Source organism: Amblyomma maculatum, chromosome 11 (genome assembly GCF_055883805.1).
Source record: "Amblyomma maculatum isolate TAMU_Amacu chromosome 11, ASM5588380v1, whole genome shotgun sequence".
NCBI lineage: Eukaryota > Metazoa > Arthropoda > Arachnida > Ixodida > Ixodidae > Amblyomma > Amblyomma maculatum.
The window spans coordinates 30,145,391-30,166,290 of record NC_139354.1 but is presented as its reverse complement, the minus strand read 5'-3'; the positions used below and the strand labels follow the sequence as shown (position 1 = coordinate 30,166,290).

General features: G+C 44.2%; 1 protein-coding gene across 1 annotated transcript; it reads right to left on the bottom strand.

Moving 5' to 3' along the window:
* Window positions 1-909: 909 nt before the first annotated feature.
* Window positions 910-20,784, bottom strand: LOC146173311 (polypeptide N-acetylgalactosaminyltransferase 2-like). The gene is made up of 12 exons (XM_084584124.1): window positions 20,153-20,784; window positions 16,971-17,320; window positions 15,851-15,918; window positions 15,696-15,761; window positions 14,569-14,778; window positions 14,056-14,143; window positions 13,267-13,370; window positions 12,543-12,669; window positions 10,957-11,049; window positions 10,337-10,420; window positions 6,599-6,836; window positions 910-5,422 (listed from the first exon to the last, which is right to left on the bottom strand). The coding sequence occupies exons 1-12, from the start codon at window positions 20,246-20,248 to the stop codon at window positions 5,291-5,293; spliced, it is 1,656 nt and encodes a 551-aa protein (XP_084440250.1). The 5' UTR covers window positions 20,249-20,784; the 3' UTR covers window positions 910-5,290.
* Window positions 20,785-20,900: the final 116 nt, after the last annotated feature.

Below are 20,900 nucleotides of genomic sequence, written 5' to 3'. Positions count from 1 at the left end.
CGCTGTCTCTATCTGTAGTGGTTTCACTGTCTATTTGGCACGGGCAGAGGCACATTATTTCATTTTTTTTTGGGTAGCCTCACCATAATATATGTCTATTTTGGTGTTGGACTCAACAGCCGACTGATGGCTATGAAGTCAAGGTTTCATATGTAGTACATAGATGATGGTCCGTGTAATCTGGTACACATCATTACAAAGAACAGAATACACAACGAAAAATTGTGTCTATATCACCTTGGCAACCACTCACTTGGAAACCCTTGTGCTAGGCACAGATATTGACACAGACTTGGAAATTCGGCGTTGTATGCGTCATCTGCAAAGGCCTCCATCCAGACTGCTGCTCTAACCTCTATGATAACCACCGAAAGAATCTTGTGCAAGGGCCCCAAAATGGCCTCAGTGAGATGCTTAACTTTCTAAACAATCCCCATGCTTCATTTTCAGGCCCTTCCACAGCAAAAACCCACACCAAACCTTGCACAGCCTCACTCGAGTCTTGCAAGCATCTGAATGCAAAAGATCTGTCACTTTATTTCTAGATATTTTTAACACAAAACCGCTTTTCTTGTATGTATTTTAGGCCAGTCAAACTGAGCAGCGATCGCTACACCATAGGTAGCGTCTTTACGATGGATGGCCGTGTCCATCACAGCATTATGGTTAAATCTGAAAATATGGTAGCATGAAAAAATAGTTACAAGTGCATTTTGCAGGGGCATTAAAGGTTACTCTAGGGCTACTTGGGACAGTGAATGCACAATGCTCAAAAAATTTAATATTGCAAACTGTGGTTCAACACCCTGAAGTGATGCATGGCCTATAAGGAACACTATAGCGGAGAGGGTTCGCAGCAAGCCACTCATTGGAGCAGTTCGCTGCTACACAGTAAATGACAAAACTGGATGGAAGAAAACTCCGGCCTTTAATGACAAGACTGTTTGGCACGTACCCCATACACATGCACATTTAGCAGTAAAGCTCGGCGCACAGTGGCTGCAGTCGGGCGTACATGCTCGCACGGTGAGCGTCTACCAGAGGTGACCATGGTACAGTCATAAACAATACGTACATTTCACCCAGAGGTCTACATTTGTTCCTGAGACTAATAAGGTGCCAAACCAGACTATATTGCATGCTCACAACAGCAAACAAAAAAAATGTGTATGGTAATTAGGTGGAGGCGCTGATATGTGAAGATTAAAAATACAGGCTTGCCCAGCCGTCTCATCGTGCTAACAACACTCATGGCAGGCACAGCTATATCCGTTTCATCACCGAGATATCTCTGCTATTGGGCTAGGAGTGTAACCTAGCTGTATGATTACAGAATGAACTCGAATTATTTAAAGGAAAATAAGTTCTGCGGTACAAAACACAATAGAACAAAGACAAACTAGACTGATATGCACAACAGATCAATGAGATAAGATTCCATGAAACATGCTTCAGATAAGAGATAAGATTTCATGAAGCGCACACTGGCTCTAGATACTCAATGAGATAAGATTTCATGAAGCATGTTTCAGATAAGATAATAGATAAGATTTCACAAAGCGCACATTGGCACTAGATACTAAAAGTGGCCTGGTTGAGCCACTATGTAGCTGCATTAGATTCAAAGCAATGCAAGTCAATGCGGTTCGCAACTGTGCATTACTGGTTCCGTCACCGGCTTACTTTGAAGACGTCCAGAGCTACTGTGTAACTCGAGAATACAAACATAACTGAGTAAAATGTTCTGGCCTGCCTCTAAAAAAACACTTGAAAGCTGCCAACTTCCAAACCAGTTGTCGGCTTGACAACTGTCGAGGCCGCAAAGCATATCGAAAACCAACTCGGCTTCCAGTTTCTCGTTTCATACCCTGCTTGCCAAGCTATACATCCTAATTAAACTTAACATCGATGTTTTCAGAGTTGCAATTGTATCTTCAAAGCAGTGTTCTTTCCTCTTGCTAAATTTGTTGTGAAATCATCTTTCCATTGAAATACAAAAGTAAACACCAGGTGTTGTATGCACCAGTCGCAACATAGGAAATATTCCACTGGTCAGTTTTTCTTGCAACAAAAATATCTGTACTGGAGGCACGTTTGTTTACTACATGCTGCAAACGCTGCCCCTGCAGAATGCAAGGTGCATTTCCACAATGTTTTTGTTCAAAATATGTAACATATATATGACTGTTTACAAAACAAAACAAGAAAGACATTTTGTTCTAAATATATAGCATGTATATACGACTGTTTACAAAATTAAACTGGAGCATTTCAGGCTTGACAAATTTATTCCAATCGCTGACCAAGCTGCTGAACCTGTCACCGGTTGTTTAGCTTTGTTCTCGACAAGTTGTTCCTTATGGCGTCTTTTATACACACATCATACTGACAAGGTACCCCTAAGTACCCGTAACCCACAAATTGTAAGTCATAAAAGGGATGGCGGAAACAGCCTGAAAGTTAACTTCTGTATTCTTAGTAGGATTTGATGCCTTAGTTTTTCATGACTTTGCCGATGTGTCTTCAGCTGCAAAAGACAGTCTCAATGCCGAGAAATTCAAGGCTGAAATTGGTTCATTTGTATCGCCACTCCAATTTCAACTCGTGGCATTAGTGACGACCTCCAAAGCTGTGAGTAGTGCAGAGCTCCGGAATAATTTCTACCGCCTTCTGATCTCTAACCTAAGCTGACATCCCATAGCACACTGGCACATCTTGCCTCCGTTGAATATATCCCAGGCGGCACAAACCACAGGCCAAATATTGGCCCGATGTTGGTAATCCATTGGTCCTATGTTGGCCAGCACATCAAGGTGGCACGAACCATCATCCAATATTGACACTATGTTGATGATGCACTGGTCCTGTGTTGGGCTGGACATTGCTAATATACAGCACCAATATTGGGTCAGTGGTTTGTACTGCCTGTGATGGCTGCTGCGCTCGGGTTCAAACTCGGGTACTCACTTTTTGCACTTTTTTTTTGTACTGGTCTTTGTATGTGCAGCGGAAGTGTACAAGTGGTAGCAGTAGCAAGAGCACAGAACAGCCAGGCATGTAACTGCTCGGCTTTTTGTTCCATGCAACAAAAATTCTCACCTCATCAACGCAATACACTTCTGGAAAAGTGGCTGACGATAAGCGCCTCCCATTTGTTGCTTTTTTTTTTTAGCTCCAAAGGGCTCCTTACACAGTGAAAGCAGCAGTCGTTAGAAAGTGGTAATCCACTGCAATGGGTGTGACCTGCCTTAATGTGGCCCTGAAAGCTGCATCTACCTAGTGCAACTGTAGAAACTGTGCATTTTAAGCCGGTAAAACCAACCACTACAGTTCCCTTCAAAGCAGTGTCTACTCTACCCTCTAAACGCATTTAGAGTTTTTAAATCATTTCAACCTCTTTCCTCACTGCTGCTAACATTGACATAAAAGAAATCCATCCAGGCTTTTAAATAAAACTCAAAAGGAGTGCATCGTAATATAAGCCTTTCCTCTCTGAGACCTTGCTTTGGCTATTTTTGAATGCAAAAGGTTCTTTTTTTTTTTGTTTTTGTTTTTTGTTTTTTTCGTTGTGTGCCTTTCAGTTGGGACGGGGACCGGTGACATAGCTGTACAAGGCCTCTTGGCGGCCGAAACTACACAACACTACTCACAAACTGTCTTCACAACCCAACTGCTCTTGTGCCAACTGACTTACGAAAAAGTGAACAGGTGACCAGCCCACGTGTAAAGTGACAGTTCCACTACTGCTTCACAAACACCTTCATTACACAAGAAGCCTAAGCGCAGTTGAGGCAAGCACAGCTGTCTCTAATTATGGCTGCCAGCAGCTGTGTGGCAAACTGAACACTGTTTAACTTGTTCACAGTGGTTACAGCAGCCTGGTGCACCCTTTAAGTCTGGCAAACCATGGTCACACTTAAACTGCAATTACCCTGTTTGCATAACGAACATAAAGGTCACTTCCCTCGGCACAAATTCCACTACAACAGATCAGAGTTGAAACACGTAGTATACAATTTTTGTAACAGGCCACGCAATCTGCAAAAAAAAATAAAAAGGTGGTGCACTCGTGACACTGCCGTGCCCAGACAGGCAAGGGATGCCATCTGATTTTCATGCTAAACTTCTAGTGTGCAGTAAACCTTTTGAGAGAAGGGAATCTTTTGTGCAATTCTGCAACAAAGACACATACCACTCTTCGAGATGCACGTCTAGCAGTGGCACATCTTAGTGGCGAGTTTTTTCATTAAACCTAACCACCATAGCTCCAAGACTGCCCTACTCTACGCAACTCCGCAACGAGTCTCTCGAAGCTGTCATATAGTTAGCTGCAACATCTATTGTAAACTGTCACCGTAGAGAAGCAACTGCTTGCCGCACAACAAGGCCTCCTGATAAGTACACAAGAGCTGATGTCGAGTAAAAGGAAAAGAAATTGTGCGAACCTGTGTCACTTTCTCTAAATGAGACGCCTACTTCCTGTAAAACCGAAATCACAGAAATGATAGCCAAAGTACGGCCCCAAATTTCTTGACACGTCGGCCAGCAACTGTTGTGTTCACAGCCCCGTTCATAGCACGCATGGTGGGGAAGACTCTGCGACTCTGCCAAAAGAGGAAACGTTCAAACTCTGGCCGAAGCCGCCACATGTACTGTTCTGATGCGTACCATCGGGGAAAAGAAAGATGAAGCTAGAATATGCAGCAGGAGAAGCTTTCAGCTGTTGCGACTACTATTGTATTGCAATCATCCAAGACACACTGCTCAACTGCTTTGCACAGTGTTGCATGCTATGCAAAGTAACTGTTGCCCATTATTGATGCCAATGAGGCCCCTAAAGTAATAGTACTCTGCCTTGGGGCCCTCAACATTTGAGAAGTTGGATGACAGCAATGCGCCAAATATCACGATTTCCGGGATACAGCAGTTCCACTTTTGATTGCATTCCATTTTCTTTTTTGTCCAATGCAATCGACTGAAGCAGCATCAGCTTCAGCCAATGACGAAGAGAACAAGGAATGTGGCACCATGCCTGAGCTGGGCACAACGACCAAAAGGAAAAGAAGAATGGAAAATAATATCAAAAGGGAATTGTTACTTAAGCCCCAAGTTCCCACTGCTGCACATTCTTGTTTCAAGATGCAGAGAGATGTCATTTGCGACAACCGCACTTGGTGCGCATCTGTCACAACCGCAGCGGACGCACTGCCTTAAGTACCGGCATTTCAAGGTGAGACCGCGCGAGGAGCAAGCTGCTTTCTCAGTGTGCCATGGCTGCAGACAGGCATGTTCAGGTGGACAGGGTCCACCTCTGTGAGTTGGCCGCGCGGCGACATGGTTGGGCGCTCAGCCGTCCGTTGCTGCCATCCAGGCACAGCTTCCCGCCGGGCTGCTGCAGCTTGTGGTCCTGCCACAGCCACCTCTGCACACGTGAAGCAAGCGAGCGAGGGAGCGCGGCCATGAGTGTATTTCTAAAGCGCAGTAAAAACCATGGTACCAATGTGGACACTAAGTTGGCAATGGCCAGTCCTACACGGAGCCATTGCATCGCCAACACATACCAAATGCTGGGCCAATTTGTTGGGCTGCCTGCTCTTGGAGAGCTCTATTATTTTTCCATGAAGACAAAAAAATAACATTGCGTGTTTTGTCTTTGTATGTTGAAAGAGGGACAAAAAAGATGGGGACAAAAAGAACAACACTGGACTGCCACCATCTACTACTAATTTTACTAACAAGCCATGCACTTTGGGATGGAAACATTATTAAGGGTATCTTCCTCTGTATTTCGTTCGTCACTTCATCAAGCATAATTTATAGCTACTTACCTTAAAACGATTTCAACCAGCCAGTTACTACTGCAACAAATCATCCAAGCATTCCAAGAGTGTGGATAGCCAACACAGTGAAGCTAGGTTAGCATGAGGAAGGAAAGAGCCCAGTGGAGACAGAACACACTTGTACAGTTTTCCTGTTCCAAGAAAGATGTGCTCTAAAGCAGAGATCCTGCCTCTTGTTGCAACTGCTTCAGGTGAAAAACCTCAAGTCTCGATCCTTTTTATTGGCATCTTCCGGGCTGCATTACTCCATCAAGACTCGTGCTGCATCGCGGTGCACTCGAGATGTGCACCAAGTATCTAGAGTGCTGACAAAGACGCGTGTGCTCTGTGACAGTGGACACACGATGTGCTGCCAATGTTTGATAGAGCAAGGACTGCTGACAGCACCAGCTCAAAGCACTGGCTTGTCGCACAAGGTGCAAGAACTTCCAAGACAAAGCATAGACTAACAGCTGCTGACATGGCTTTTAATGCCCTCAATTTATATTTGGAAAACCCACGATGCATTAAATTATCACCATAAAAATGTTGTTAGTCAGCACTTAATCATGGTAATCAGGCTCCTGTGCCATGAGCTGCTGCGCTCCTAAACGTGACATGGCTGATGAGGATTTTCCTAGCAGACCGTTCAAAATGGCTGACTGATGGGAGTAACCTAAACTATGCCTAAAATATGTTCTGCTCGTGCTAGCCAATGCTCAAGTTGCCAGATAATCGGGACCCTCGAAGTAATGCACGAACATGCACGTCCACCTCACCTGTGACGGGTGCCCACCACAGGGCCTGAGCAGCAGCGACCCGCGCTGTTCTTCGTCAAGCGTGACGCAGAGACCGCCGTGTGCGATGAGGCGTGACGCCAGGCTCCAGTGCTGGTTGCCACCGGCACCGTGGCACACAAAGAGGCCCACCGGCGAGCCCTCACTTCCACCCAGGGTGTCGAGGCACAGCGAACCCTGGCGCAGGGAAGCCAACCGCTCTCCTCCTGCTGCTGGCACCCTGCAACAATATGGCACACCAAGGGTTCCGTGACAACGCTGTTACAGTCCTCTGAACTATTTTATGTGTCCCAGGCAGCACTAAACATGGCCCAATATTACTGCTGAGTTGGCAAGCCTGATCTGATATTTACCGAAGTAGTACTGGACCAATATAGTCCAATGTCGGGCCAATGGTTCGTGCTGTCCGGGAAGGACAAGGAGGCAGAAGGAATCTCTTAAGGAATTCAATGACACTGTGTGGACGAAGAAAGCTTTTTTCGTAGGCGTGTACGAATATTAGAAACTTTGGACACGAATTGAATATGCTTTTAACAGATTTGTATCCGTATTCGAGTGATATTCGAAAGTTACCAAATACACCAAACGTTTACGAATTCACAGCAGCTTCTCCGCACTGCGCACTTCACCGAAATGCTCGACAGAGTAGACTGTGCGGTGAAGCATCCTAAATACGCAAAAGGCACCATTTTGTGAACAGGGAACTTCCTTTTGTGAAAGCGGCTTTTCAGACGGTGTGCACAAAGTGAAGCACATGACGAAACTGGGAAGAAAAGGTTGGTTTGTGGGGTTTAACGTCCCAAAGAACTGGGAAGAAAATGTTGTCCTTACTTCGGCTTCATCTCAAATGCAAACATTCATCGTACAAGTGTCCATCAGATAAAACTGCTGCGATGCAAACGGTTTTTGGTAGGTTTTTCAGGCCCATTCAATAACTCTAGCTTTCAGTTAATTTGGACACTTTTTCTGACCCTTGAAGGGACAATTAACGCAATTTTACTGCATTCAGCAGCAATATGAAAGCTCAACCAGATTTTGACGCAGGTCCCTCCTATGCAAAAAATCTGGTATACGGAACTCTGTATAAAATTTATACTGGATTTTTCAGCAGGGTATGCACATCCGTGGAATTATAAGTTAATTTTATCTGCAGATACCATGAAAATTCTGAAATAAATGTTTTCTGCATTCAATTATTTCATACTTTTTTTTTTGCACTGATCAGGTATTCGATATTCGAAAACATTATTTTTCTTATATTCGTGTGCGATTCGTATTAAAAAATTTCAGTATTTGCGCACCCCTACTTTTTTGCCACATAGCGTCAGGCTGAGTTAAGAGAAAAGCTTATTACACGCGCCAAGAGCAGAAATTTCAGCTAGATTGGCTCCTGCCCACGAATGGAAGCCAAGACCACTGTACTTTATATATTTATTTATTCGATACTGCCAGCTGCCTTTTGGTAGCCAAGACAGGAGTGGGTACATCACGTACGTTAAAAAATTACGGTCCATCAAAGAGAACAATTGAAACTTTCATGGAAGTATGGAAGCAGGCTCAAACTAAATTCCCCATTACATTTCATCGAAAGTCCAGATTTCATGCCATTCACTTGTGTGTGTGCCCTCGTACGGTGGAAAGCGCTCCCATTTGTAGACTTGCCACATGCTTTACGAATGCAAAGCTTTGATGCTAATATTTAGTCTAAGGGCTAGTTGGTATCACTTGGCATACTGAATAGGAAGTGCTGCAGAGTTGGTTACAAAACAGACAAATGCAAGAGACATGGACAAACAAGGAATGAGTCACTAGTAGTTCACTTCTTCAACATGGAATGAGTCACTAGTAGTTCACTTCTTCATGCTTGTCCATGCTTCTTGTATTCCATCATTTTATGACCAACTTTGCAGTGTTTCCTGTTCTATGCTTACACAAGGCAGGTGAACACAAGGCAGGTAAGACAGCAGCAGTGCGCATGCACGCACTACCAGTATTCAGTAGCTACGATACAATAAAAACCTTTTAGTTTTTACAGGACCGAGGAAGATGCCCGAATTAAATGAATGTCAAATTCAAGAGAGACTGAGTAAAAGGCCATAAAATGTTCCCTATCAACATACCTCTATTCCTCGAAAACGCTCGTAATTGCCAACTTTCTCATGCAGAGAAGAGAAATTTGCATGGGAATACTAAATTCTGCAGTTCCACCTAATTCCTAAGGGTGTGCATACTGGCTGATTGACTAATTGTTTGGTCCTCTATGGCGCTTATGGTATCAACCCCACAGGCATACTGTGCAAAAGAAAAAGAGCACATTCTGTGTACATGCACATGACGCAAGTTTAAAATGATTACAGGATTTCGATGGTGCAAAGAACACCGACATAACACTCCATCATATGCGTACAATGAAACCAAGGAAAATGGCGGAGCGCAGCACAAAATAAGAAAGCATGCCATCGTTCCTTTTCAACAGATGATCGTAATAATGAGTATGGCCATTTTAAATTTTGGATGGACGCCAGTGCAGCTTAAGCTATGGTGGCCACACTACTAGGAATCGCTCATTCATCACTGTCGTCACTAAGATCTCCAAAGTCCTCTGCACATGCAAGGCCCACCACCTCAGTCCAAGTTAGCCGACCAGTGGTCGAATTCTTTTGAATTTGCCAGATTTTTATGCCATAGAATTGTTGCATTTCAAGGGACTGGATAGGATGTCCAAACAGTCCATTTTGCTGAATGGGGTTTTTTATTTATTACCAATTTATTTTTTACTGATATAATTTATTTAAGTATTTATCAAACAGTCCATGCAAACAGTAAAGTAACAAAATATCAAAAGAGCTGACAACATATAACAGTGTGACATCTGCCATGAAGAGAAAGAAAGCCGAAAAGAAGCTCCCCTTTGCCTGTCCTCCGCGCATTTACCACATTCGGTGCCACGTAGGAGTTTCTGTAAGGCTGAAGCCTTTACTGAGCTGATGATAGAATCTGCTGAACAGGATTCATACGAGTAAAGCTATTGGAACTCGATGCTTGGTTTGGTCCGATTTACAGGCTTCAACATCCAAAGCAACTCAGTCTATGAGGGTACTTTTTTGTTGCATTACAATACGACCATTAATATCTTTCGACAATCCCTTTAACATCTATAAACCAAACCAACCCAATAAAGTTTAGCTACTTTTCAGAACTAATTCGGTGCTAGGAGGGTGACCGACCCGTCCGACAGGTTATCAAAAGCCCAAAAGTGAAACTTTGCAGTTAGTTGCAAAGCTGTCTAAAATGCAGTGAAAAGAATAAAAATAAACTCACATGGTGGTGCCACAAACCTCGTTTTATAATCGTAGTAGAAGTTCAATCTTCAGAAATGGGCATGAAACAAGTAAAAAGCTCATGCATGTGCATGCTGACATGAGAGTGCATTATCAATCATGCTCAGTCATGCTTACGTTATTCATGCATCCCTTTTTACCCTCCAACCCCGCTATTAAAGCGCAGCTAGCTCGGAGGCTCTTAGCAGTTGGCACGTGCGGTGAACTACTACATTACCGTGCTGGCAGCATGCAGTGCTGCTACCTGTGGGGCCCAAGCATTAATAAGCAAGCAGACATGCTGGCCTCGTTGATTTTATTATTGGTCATTTGGTGCAGTGCAGGTGAGTGGGTGCAGAGGAGATGTCATCGCTTTCTGCGCCCGTAAGGAGATACTTGCTTCAGTTCGGGGAATACGTTGTCTAGATACCACTGGAACGACTGGCAGCCCAGGCGCTTGCGTAAATGAAGTCGCTCTTCAATGCTGTCAGGGGAAGGAAGGAAAAATATAGGATTGCAGTTAGCTTTGCTTAAAAGCTTAACGATGAAAGCCTTTCCTCCTTCTCCTCATCTACCTCTATCTCGCGTGTTTGTGTATTTATTATAATTTCACTTTCTTTTCTGCGGTTTCGTAGTCAGCGATTTTGGCATTACATGACTCCTCCCATCAATATGAGAGGCTGGACTGACTTGCACGTAGCCCTAACTAGCCGAACGGTGAAATTCTGCATGGCGGAGAAAAAAAAAGCTTCAATCAATGTTTGATGGTTCGTGGTCAAGACAACATTGTCTACAGTTTGCATCTCTGCATTTTACTGTACACAAAGTTGATATTCTTTTTTTACTCTCTTTACCCCTTGTACGAACTCCAAAAGTAGAAATTTTTATGATACTAAGGAATTGTGGTGTATAAGTTTTCAAAAATTGAGATTTCCAATCTATCCAACAGGGGCAGTCTGACACTACAAGATTCAGAATGGCATAAAAGAGAAAAACGCTCAAGCATGGTGAAAGACCCACCTTCCCATAGGAATGTTGCGAGCAACAGGCACCATGGCATAGTAGTATTTCTTGAAGTCATCCATCCAGACTTCAGCAGCACGGCGAGTGTTTCTAGGTGTGGTAAAAAAAAATTTTTTTTTAATTAGGGGCGCTCAATTGGAATGACGCAAAGGAAATGTGACTGCACTCGTCTCCCATCTAAATTCCTCTGTTCTATCGCTCTGCAGCTTAGAGCATGTTCTGCATTACTATGACCACTACCAGGTAACTTCACTAAGCTGCTTTCATCACTGCAACAAATCACTATTGCCTGTCCCTGAAGTGCTATTAACAAGATGCCATAACCGGTGTTTTATCATAGCCCCCATGTGACACTGCCACCGTCGGACAGTTTTCAACTTCGTGACACTCCCAACGCCCTCACATTAAAAGGCACACACACTAAGCAATACTTTTCACAGGATCTCTTGGCACTTTACTCCCAAGTGCAGAAGCCTTAGTAAAGCATGCAGCCATCACAGTACAGGATACACACTGCTCATATATATGTCTTGTGCCTGTATTTCATGCTAAATAATCAGAAAACTAAAGCTGTCAAACAAGCTAGTTGCGATTCTCAGCAAAAGTTGAAAACAAGTCTTAGACAAGACGTTTTCAAGCTTATGCACAAGGTGAAGGAAAATGTCCCAGAATAAGCATTCTACTCGATAGTTCAAATGACCTTCATGTATTATGTGTGGACTATTTATAGAACTAAGTTTTAGTACTTGAAAGTATTGACAGTGAATGGCGATTAACTATTATTATTCTTTTTTGTGTGGGATGCACATTATTGCATATCTTGTTTCTTATTTCTTTTTTGCAAAATCAACAGCTGAGCGAGTTGGTTATATAGCACCTTGAAAGATGCTCAAAGAAAAGACAGGCCAAGCGCTCTTACTGTTGTTTTTGGCTATGCCTTCTGTATGCACATCATACACCCTCAATGGAATCGTCTCATGAAGTGCAACCATTACGATGTGGCTACAAGTGACGCTCTGAACATCCACACGTGGCTGTGACTTTGCTGTCACACTAACAAATGCTGTGACCATGTGCGGTGGTCGTACAACTAAATGCGATCGCAACTCCGGTTACAGGCATCCCACAATGGAAGATGATTTAACACCATGGACAAACAGGCCATTATTACTTGTCCATACAATAAATGACCGGACGAGGTTTGACAGCGGTTTTTAACAGCAAGCCGGCTATCACCCTGGTTTGTTTTATCAGTTTGCACAACACTGCTGAGATGCTTCCAGCAAGCTAGGCTGAATAGAGCTCAGAATTGATTGGGTCAGCGAAGACAACACTTACGGGAAGACAGTTGTCAATTCAAACACTAGAGCTATTAGCAATTCGTTAATAAAGCTACACAAAGATTCAAATTGAAACTGCTTTCACAAGACAGCACAGTTTTGCCTTTCCTTCTAAACATGAAGCAGTTTACCTCGTGGTGTTTGTACTCTTGGTGACAGGCACAGGTTTGAATAAAAATCGATATAATTCACTGGAGAATTGATATGCGCTATGAGAAGATAATTGTGCGAAAGAGAACTCACCGAGCAAAGACATTACCACTGCCCCCGGGGAAAGAGTATGGGTGCTGCTTCCGGAAGACGTGGCCCACGCGGCTGCAGGGCAGGATTTCAAGGCTGCCTCCACATTGCCAGACACGGAAGGAGAGCTCTGCGGGGTGTTGGTGCACCAAATTAAATGTGCACGAAGCCAAATCAATCCGCAGCACATGCTGGCATAGCACTTCGTAACGGATGCACTCAGCACATGCTGAGGGCGGCCTGATTTACAAAGCGGACAATCCTACAATGTTTACATTTACGCAGACTCCGTTCATTTTCTGGAACAAAACCATCACCTTTTGCGCATGTTACAGCCATGGCTTCTTCATTGTAAAAACATCTTAAATTAGAAACTGCATTTGGTATGCTCTAGCCTAACTTTTGATATCGCCTGAGCCAGATTGCAAATAGTATCCGACGAGTCATGTCTTTTGCTCAAATTGATCACAATAGCTTAGCTAACAGCATGTGCCACAGGTGAAGGCAGAATACTCAAGCCAATCATGACAAAGTGACGTAAGAGGCATCATGTTACACACAGTAAGTAGGTCCTTCAAAAACCAGGAGAGTTGCCAGAAATTTTTACATTTTACAAACAAGGAAAACTACGGAGCAAAAGTGAACTGGGTTCGCGTGTTTAGTTTACTGCTTCTTTAGGTAAGCACAAGAGGTTGCAGTAGTACTGGAACATCTCAACATAGCTCACCAAGGTTCTCCCCACCCCAGATGTCCATGGCTGTATCGTAGGTGCCCAGGCGTTCAAAGTTGGCTTTGTCTACCACGAACAGGCCTCCCGCAATCATTGGCGTTCTGCAAGCATGACCTCCATCGCATCAAAGTTGCATTGCTAACACAAATGGTTGCGTGCATCTTCGCCTACACTCTGTGCTCCCCAGAGTTAGTACATCGGCATCGCTTTGAAATTTTCACTGCATTACTTGCATTTCGGTTTTCCGCATTTCAATGGAGGCGAAGTGCAAGACACCCATGCACTGTGTGATGTTAGTGCCCAATAACGAGCTCCAGGTGGTCGAATTCATCTGGAGCTATTTGCTAAGGCGTCCTTCGCAGCCCGAGAAGCTTCATGACCCTATAAACCAAACCAAACCATTCCAGAGAGCAGCACTCTCTGCTAAATAGTACATCTGCACTTGAGCCTGCCCACTAACCAAAAATCATATTGATCTATTTCTGGACAAACCAGGCCAGCACCACCACAACGAAGGACACCTCTAAGTCTCAGTACAAAGTTAGCAGCAGTTTAGCTAGTCGGAGTATGTCTACCTGGCTTCAGTAGTGAACAAACTGCGATGCAAAGTGAGCGTACACAGAACCAGGCAAGGTACGTCTCTTTTCTAAGCACTTTTAGAGCTCTGAGCTTGGCCAGCTTATTGACAAAGGGTCCACAACGAAAGCTTGCCTGCACCATAACGCGAAAACGGTAAGGAAGAAATTTGGGCAAGTTTTGTACACCTTTCGCAAAGTGCAGAAATACCTGATGGGCAGTGTTGGATGTGAAGCCCTCTCTTCACGCTCCTTACTTGACAGGAACTCCCACTTGAACACTAGGTTCCAGTCGAAGCCTGCACAAACAGACCCAGTTGCCAGAGACGGGACTAGGTTGATTGAAAGGGCAATTCTGGCTACAATATTAGGCTTTTGCAACAAGGCTACAATATTATGCTCTTGATAATCGGTTACCTGCTGGAGTGGATATCATCAAGAGAGAGAGAAAACTATTTAATGAAAGGAAGGGCAGAGAGAATCAGTGGAGAGAATATCACTAAGGATGAGGAAAGGCATCTGAGGGCGGCACAAGTTCAAGTTCAGTGACAAATTAACGAAGGTTGCAGTGATAAGATTGTCACAGCCAGCTCAGGACTGCAGTAATTAGACATCATTGGAGGGGAGGCCTTTTAGTGCAGTGGATGAAACATGACTGATGACACCAGTGACAAAAGGACCATGAAGTGGTACTCTAGTCAGAGTATGTGCAACAGTCGCATACCTCCGCGCAAGTCGGAAGAGGCGCCGAAGTACTTGAATGAGTTGAGGTTGATGACGTCAATAACGGGGCAGACAATGCGACGGGGATCCTCTTTGACGCGCCGAAGCAGCGGAGGCAGCCAACCCTGGTTGCATTCACAGTGACTGTCCAGAAATGTCAGTACCGGGGCCCGAGCCTCGTGGGCCCCACGCACACGACTGCGCACCAGGCCTGCATATTTTTTGTCAGTCATTCCTTACCCCTCTTTGCAACACTCTTGGAAAATTCAGGGCACACACTGAGAGGAGTGCCCCCTTAAATGCGTGTCTAATTTCGTCTGCACTGTAGCACAAAGTGGTAACAGAAGTTTGGGTCCAAAAAAAATAACATGATTTGTATTAAACGCGTTCAAAGCCACGAACAGGTATCTTTGTTTAAAGTCAACGGGAGCTTCGACACAGCTATAACACAATCTGAAATGGCCACATTGGAGTTCGACATTTTTCGGAGCAGGAGAATGCACCCCGTTTAAGTCACGCCTGTTTAGGCATGCCTGCCCTACTGGACACTTTCAGAATATGAGCCCATTACATGCGGCCTCATTCAGGGTATTCGATGCGTCACGCCAAGGAAGGAAGAATGTGAAATGCAGCAAATGTAGGAGCACGAAAAAGATTCGTTAGCGAGCCATAACGCCAGCCAAAGTGTATAAAATTAATTGGCACAACATTTAGGCAATGGGATATGGTAAAAGGAGAAAGCAACATCCTAAAATGACACTCAGCTTGAGTAGTTCGCTGCATCAAGTCAACTAAGCATCTCTCAGTTTTTATTTTCCCTATCTTACCTTTTCCCTTCACCTCATGCTCACAGTCCACATGGAATAACGTCATCATGGAGCAAGGTCACATGACCATGTGACTCACGTGTTAAATAATGCCAGTTGACAGTAAATTAGGAAACAAGTTGACCTCCGAATATACTTTCTTGTAACATTCTTCCAAGCAACAATGACATACTACTGATGCTGAAAAGCTTGTATCACATATAGTGGGAATACCTGATCAACTTTTTTTTTCATACGCAACACCAGAACCCAGGCGCTCGTAAAATGCAACAAAATGTAGACGCCATGTGCATCTACCTACCTTCTCGCCTGTTATTCCGCACCAGACGCACTTTCTGTATAGCTGCCAACTCTGTACCATCCGACGCTGCATGAACATAAAAGTAAAACAAAGTGGTTGGAATGCATGCTGAAAGTGGTGGGGAATAACTTTTGCTTCAGTACAAAACCACTTACGATCATCACTGAAGTCATCTACTAGGATGATCTCTTCGATCAGTTCTGGCGGACTTCGGTTGAGGACACTGGAAGAGACACAAGATAATGCAACATGTTACACTAGAATTAATGCACCTTGAACAGAGCTCATCTTGATGATATACATACAGCACAGCGAATGCTAGCTCTTTCCAAGTGACACTTGGAAAGAGTGCCTCCTAAAAAGCTATTGCCGGCAATGAACAAACCGAATACTAAATGTGACGCACCAGGTAACATTTACGGAGAAGGTACGTACATTCACTAAATGAAAAGACTAAATGCTAGATGTGATGCCTAACGGAATGTTTGCAGAGAAGGTATGTGCATTCACTAGAACGTTTTTGATGAAAGCTATAGTTTGGAGTCATAAACTCCAGTCAATACTATATCAGTTGTTAGCTCACAAGCTGGAATGACCTGATATGACAGGCTGCTTATCTGTGTGTTAATAACTCCGACAAATGACAACCATGACAGTGCGACACAAAGCAAGCACCTTTCTTAAAGAATGTGGATGTATACTTTGGACATGCACAAAATCAGACAGACAGAATGATAACATCAATGACACAATAAAAAAAAAGTTATCTCAATAAAGGTGAGCAGACAAAAGAGAGAGAGGAAAAGTGATAGCCTGTCCTGACTTTTTCTTGTCTCCACAGATGCACTCACTACGAAAACTCTACACTTTTGACAGAGCACAAAGATGCTGCAGACTACTCACAGCCACCTGGCATCAAATTAGGCTGCAAACACACAACAAAAACTGTCACGAATATTGACTAGCACTGCTCCTATTTATCGATTCTGACTAGCAGATCTGTCGGCCAATAGACGGGGGGGGCTGAGTTTTTGTGCTGTGATCGTTGTGTAATTCGGCCCCTGACGATGAAAAGATTTCATCATAACTACGCTAAACAGTCATGGAAGTGCCGAAACTCGTATTCAATGCTATCAGGTGGCACCACTGCATGTGCTGCTTTATGCAAACCATTTTTGTTGCGTGATAACGTCTGGTTATCTCAGCTCACTAGTGCTAGAATGTTTCTACCCTGTACACCCTTCCCCCATGCCAGTAGAGCAGTGCGCGGCTTGCCTGACAATAGTCCGGAGCAGTGCTGAGCGGGCTTCGTTGTGAAATGTGATGATGACGCTTGTGGATGGCAGCTGCTCGCCCGGCTGCAAGCTGCCCTCTGGTATGCATTGCGGATGACGCGTGTCAGGAATGGCGCGATTGCTGGGTAACGCGTCGCTTGCCTCCTGGTTGAACTTATGCCGCTCGTAAGGGTCCACACCCGCCTTGACTTGCGTTACAGCCACGTAGCCCTTCTCGTCAAAGTAGCGCCACGACAGCTGCCTGCTTGTGTTTGGCAGCTGGGAGGAAGATTGCCGGAGGGCTGCTGTGGCAGACGGCTTCAGACGCAGGGCCTCGTTGCTATCTGGAGGCTGCACGCCACAAGCCCACTGTCAGTTAGGTACAGAGTGTTCTGTATTTATCTGCTCGAGTTGTGAAAATTCTCCTGCGCAAACTACAAAGCAAATATTCTGCATTGGGTGTGGCAGGCTTCGCAACTCACCAGATGGTGCAGCCTGTTGAATCGGCTCGTGTGCTCACCACGACAAAAAGTTCAGTTGCAGACGACTGCAGGTTTTTGCTGATTCCGGAAAATGCAGGCAAGTTCAGACGTTAAATTACAACATAGAAAAACGTAGACCATCACAAGTTACCTTGTGGTCAGTGTTTGAGCCTGCATAGTCCAGTAGTTTGCTCAGGAGAATTTTTCACAAGTTGGATAGATAAATACGAAATGCCCTGTACTTGTGCTGAGGGCACATGGCTTAAGACAATGGTGAATGAGGTATGCTTGACGATTACATACTAAAATGGATCAGCCAGCTGAGGTTCAGTTACCGGACATTAGGAGATTCAGTTACCACATGCTAGCAAATCACAATGATCGACAAAGAATGAGCGCATCTCAACACTCAGTTAACAAGGCATAGGAACTCCAACTTGGAGCAAGCTGTGAAATGCCTGCTTGTATCAGCGGCAGTCGATTACCATAGTCTAACAACATAGGCCATCTTCACGCAAAATGGAGCCTTTATAAGTAAGATTAAGTAAAAAAATTAAATACTGGTGCTTGGCCCGCCAGCCACTTTCAGAAGCAAAATGCGACATCAATACACTTTCTTCTGGCACAGATCTCTGAGTTTCACACTGCCATTCACTTCTATATGATGTTGATGAAATCATCTGTGTAAATGTCAGACATCGAGAGGAGGAAAAATTTTTCGACAATTTTCCCCAGAACAAAAGTGTCTTTTGCTGAAGGACGATCATCACCCCATGCAGAGAAAACCACTTTTTGCAGAGAACAACATTTGCACGGAGTTGTCCTCAGCGTCTTATTAGGAAACCGAGAGAGAGCACAGTGAGTAGCACAAAAAGCACAGGTTAGGGGTACTCTAGCTGAAATCAGGAATAGCAGAGCTGACACACAACAGCAATGGAATTGGTTTTTGCACTGTAACAAGTCCAGCTAGTATTATGACAACAGTATGATACATCAATTTTCATTAAATAAGTCTTCAACAAAACAGCCCACAGATCATTGTTCAAAACTAGTGCATTATTAGCTGCCATGCTTTACCTTCTGCTACCACACTGTGATGCTTTGCACTGCTGCCCAAGTTATTCTACTGAAGCTGGGTTGCATGAGGCCAAACAGGACGCACAGGAATGTATCCCAGAGATGTCAATTTGGGCACCAGTAGACATGAAGAAATCTGGTTTTCGTTAATACTATTAAGTTACACACCCCAGTCACGCTTCAAATGTTAGAGTCAGCATAGTTAAAACTATAGGTGCCAATGTAATTTACCGCCTAGCTTTCAAACATGCCAAACAGATTTACCCCAAAGCAGGGTCAAGTTGAGAAGAAGATGCAAGGACAATCATATTACGATTTATGACTTTACTCCTATCTTGATAAACTAGCCCAGTCAAAAAAAATCAATGGGTTCAATTGGGACGACCAGTCAGATTGCATAGTTCTGCCAATCCCAAATGGTTTGTCCAATGGGTACTGTCCAACCCAACTGGTTTATTCACTCCCAATTGGGACGCCCAGTTGGTTTCGTGGCTCCCAGTTGGGAATGAAGAAACCAATTGGGCATCCCAATTGGGAATGAATAAACCCATAGGGCTATTTGGGAAGCCCAATGGATTTCTTCAAATCCCAATTGGGACGGCCAATTGAAACCAATTGGGCTTCCCATTGGTTCCAATTGGTCCTAAGGAAACATTCCAAATTGGGAAAGTGAAATCAGTGATATGTTTGACTGAGATGTGCATATATACACATACCTCTATAAAGAAACAACAGTGAAAAATTTAAGTTCTTATAAAAAGTATATGCTGCTTAATCTTATTGATTTTATCGTGTCCACTGTAAGTGGAGGTATAATTAAATAAGTTAACTCTGAATAACAGAAGTTAACTCTGAATAACAGAGATGTTTCACTGGTTCTAGTAGCACTGTTCAACGAATATGTACATAAGTCTGCAAAGTATCCTGTGGATATATACATTGAATCTGTGTTGTTCCGTGTGTGTGATGCATGCAATTGTCTCATGATTTCTGTAAAAACTTGTAATTTCATTCCACTTGTATAAAAGTCAGCTCCCCTGTAACTTCTCGACAGAAAACATTGAAATTGCATCTCCATTCTTTATTTTTTTTCTGCTATGTGAGTTCAAACCGGGCTCAATAGGTATGCCATTTGACTTCAATTGGTGAACTATTTGGTCCTCATGGGTGACCAATTATTTCTAATTGGAAGTACCAATTCATATCAAATGGTCAGGCCCAATGGGTGGCAAAACCACAATTGGTTTTTGACCAACTCATATCAGTTGGGAAATTCCCAATTGAACCCATTGAATTTTTTTGACTGGGGAAGAGGAACTGGGTCTTTCTCATGATCCTTGTATATCACACGTCTGCTGTCAGTAGCACTTGACATCTTTTCTGCACGACGAGGGGCTGTAGAATACGCGCTGTGTTTAATGTCTGCCTGCTTGATCATCTACGCGGCTCGCACTTCGCGCTGATTCTGATTTCAAAACAAACCAGTTCCGTCAAAACAAGTCTGCGTGGGAAGCGGAGAGAAAGAGTTCCTGTTTCAGCTTACTCATATAGAGGCCCTGACTCAGCACGTGTAAAAAACAACCACAGAACAGGCGTGCCGACAACGAAGGGCACAAATACGTACCACGTCCTGACTGCCGCTCCAGAAGAGGTAATAGCCCACGCCGCCTACCCATGCGACTGCAAGCAGCAAAATCCATTTGAGTTTTCGTTTTGGCATCGCGCAACACTCACAACACGCACGCCGCGGTCAAAGCACCAGCAAGGGTCATCGCTGTGGGCACGGAAAAGAAAGGGAGGCTTCCTAGCTGTTGCTCGGTGTCAACACACAAGCCGCGCACTGAGATCAGGGAGCCGTCAACCTCCCCTCACCGGAAGGTGGAAGCTTCAGAAGCATGATCGCCACTCGCTCAGCACATGCTCAATCATCGAGACGAGCGTTTCGTTCTAAATTGCCGCTGTGCGTGGTTTCACAAGCATGATATGCACCGATGAACCGCGACGGCACATTGTCGACGGTCGCACCTTCGGCGGAGATCCAGAGATGCACATCGTTTCGATGGCGACTCAGTAGACGCAAGAAGGTTTCGACGGCATCTCTTCCCGCTACTTTGTGGGTTGAAGTCGTTTTCCCAGGCCTTTGTTGACGCTACATTGGCTACACGGGGAAGCCAGCCCTACAGTTACTCGCCAGCACCATCCACCGCATCATTTTCTAGCAGACAGCTCTTTGTAACGCTCCGCGTATCCTCGACCTATGTCTGACCCGGATTTACGTGACGTATGATGCGTTTCCGCTTCTCCGCAATGCAGATTATTGTATGTAATAACTAGTGAGGATCCCAGGTAAAATATATTACCCTGTGTTCAGA